General features: G+C 32.3%; 1 protein-coding gene across 1 annotated transcript; it reads left to right on the top strand.

Moving 5' to 3' along the window:
* The first annotated feature begins 14 nt into the window (after positions 1-14).
* Positions 15-1,190, top strand: LOC109592393 (uncharacterized). Its single transcript, XM_020007848.1, has 6 exons — positions 15-111; positions 176-289; positions 364-567; positions 643-729; positions 788-859; positions 935-1,190. Exons 2-6 carry the CDS (start codon positions 263-265, stop codon positions 1,046-1,048), a joined length of 504 nt encoding a protein of 167 aa, XP_019863407.1. The 5' UTR covers positions 15-111; positions 176-262; the 3' UTR covers positions 1,049-1,190.
* The last annotated feature ends 480 nt before the right edge of the window (positions 1,191-1,670 follow it).

Raw genomic sequence — 1,670 nt, 5'->3', positions numbered from 1 at the left:
ATCTCTGTAGAGCGTCCATTACATTCACTGGAGCTGGTACTAGCAGTACAGAAACCTGATTCTTACTTATGTATAAAACCAAACACCTTTGCTGATAAATTACTGCCTTTTGTAAGAGCACAATAATAATTATTATTATGATAATAATAATTATTAATGCGTTCATTAATGATAGGATGGTATTTATAAAGGGCAGACAGTGTCGATTCATGTACAGGAGAAGAAGAAGTGGAGGAAGTGTCCCTGTAGAGTTAGGGATAACATGTTCCTCATTTATAAAGATGCAAAAGTACAGGAAATTATTTATTTATTATTTTATTTATTTTATTTTTTTAATTTATTTTATTTTTATTTTATTTTTAGGCTCATAATGAATTGGCAAGACTGGCTCTATCAGATTTAGATGTGTTCGTTGGAATTGAACAAAAGAGAATTGACGTTCGGAACCCTCTGCCAACTCGATACCCGTTCTGTCTGCTGGTTCGGTTTGAGGAACAGAACAAGTTCCTCTGTGCTGACTCAGCAGACGATAGACTACTCCTCCTGGCTGCTATCATATTTGCTAAAGTGGGTGTGGCTAAAATTTCTCCAAAAATGAAAAGGAGATAATTTTCCATTTTTATTACATTTTTTTATTTTTAGTTTCCAGATGGTATTCAAACTCCACTGATGCCGGTAAAAACCACACCTACTCATTTCGACAGTAGAAACAGAGGAATTAGTATATTGGTGAGTGGGTGGAGCTAGCCACACCCCCTAATTAATATTATATTTATTAATTGATTAGAATCCAACGCAGTCTTCTCCTCACACGTCGCCCACTCACGGAATGAATTTATCAGTCAGTTATAATCCACAGGTAGTTATTAATAGTTATTAATAATGGTTATATTAATAAATAGTTATTAATGGTTATTATTTTTCTATTCCTCAGCCTGTTATTCCAAGAGGTGTGGTCTCCCCAAGTAAGGTTGGTACTCTAGACCACAGTGTCATTTCGGAACTTAAAAAGAGAAACAGTTTAAGTCCAGATCATCTTCTTAGTTAGCATTAATAATTATTATATTTATTGAAATAATTACTGATTTTTAATTTATTATTGTTGTTATTATTTTATTGTGTTTTGATTTTAATTTGTTTGTTTGTTTGTTGAGGATAATGTTCTATTTTATTCTAATCACTTATTATGATAACCATGGAGTGATGAAAGGGTTAAAATAGAAATTGTTACTTTAAAAAATGCAAGACATGTGGCTATACAAATTTCATTTCGCCAATCACTAAAATTTAGCAGTTTGCCAAATTTAATTCCCTCCAATAATCATTCAAACTTCAACACTTATGGTTACTCGTTTTTAATAAAAAAATTAATTATTATAAAAGTATAAAAGTTAGAGTTCGTGTCTGTCATTCATAACTTTAGCCTTCACAACTTCTAAAAATAAAAAAATAATTGAAGTGTCATGTCAGCACTTGATTGGAATCAGTTCAAACTTTCTATGCAACATAAGTACATGTATACAATGTATTATAATATAAATGAATAAATCCCCTCCTTCTGCTTACTAGCTGCTTTATATTCTTCAATGTTATCAAGTGCTGCAGCTAATCCGTTCCAAGTTGCCCTTCCTCTCCTCAGCCATAATGACAGCATCTCCTGCAATCGTCGG

This window comes from Amphimedon queenslandica, unplaced genomic scaffold (assembly GCF_000090795.2).
Source record: "Amphimedon queenslandica unplaced genomic scaffold, v1.1 AMPQUscaffold_5388_Cont22642, whole genome shotgun sequence".
NCBI classification, from domain to species: Eukaryota; Metazoa; Porifera; class Demospongiae; order Haplosclerida; family Niphatidae; genus Amphimedon; species Amphimedon queenslandica.
This window is presented reverse-complemented; position numbering and strand designations above follow the sequence as displayed.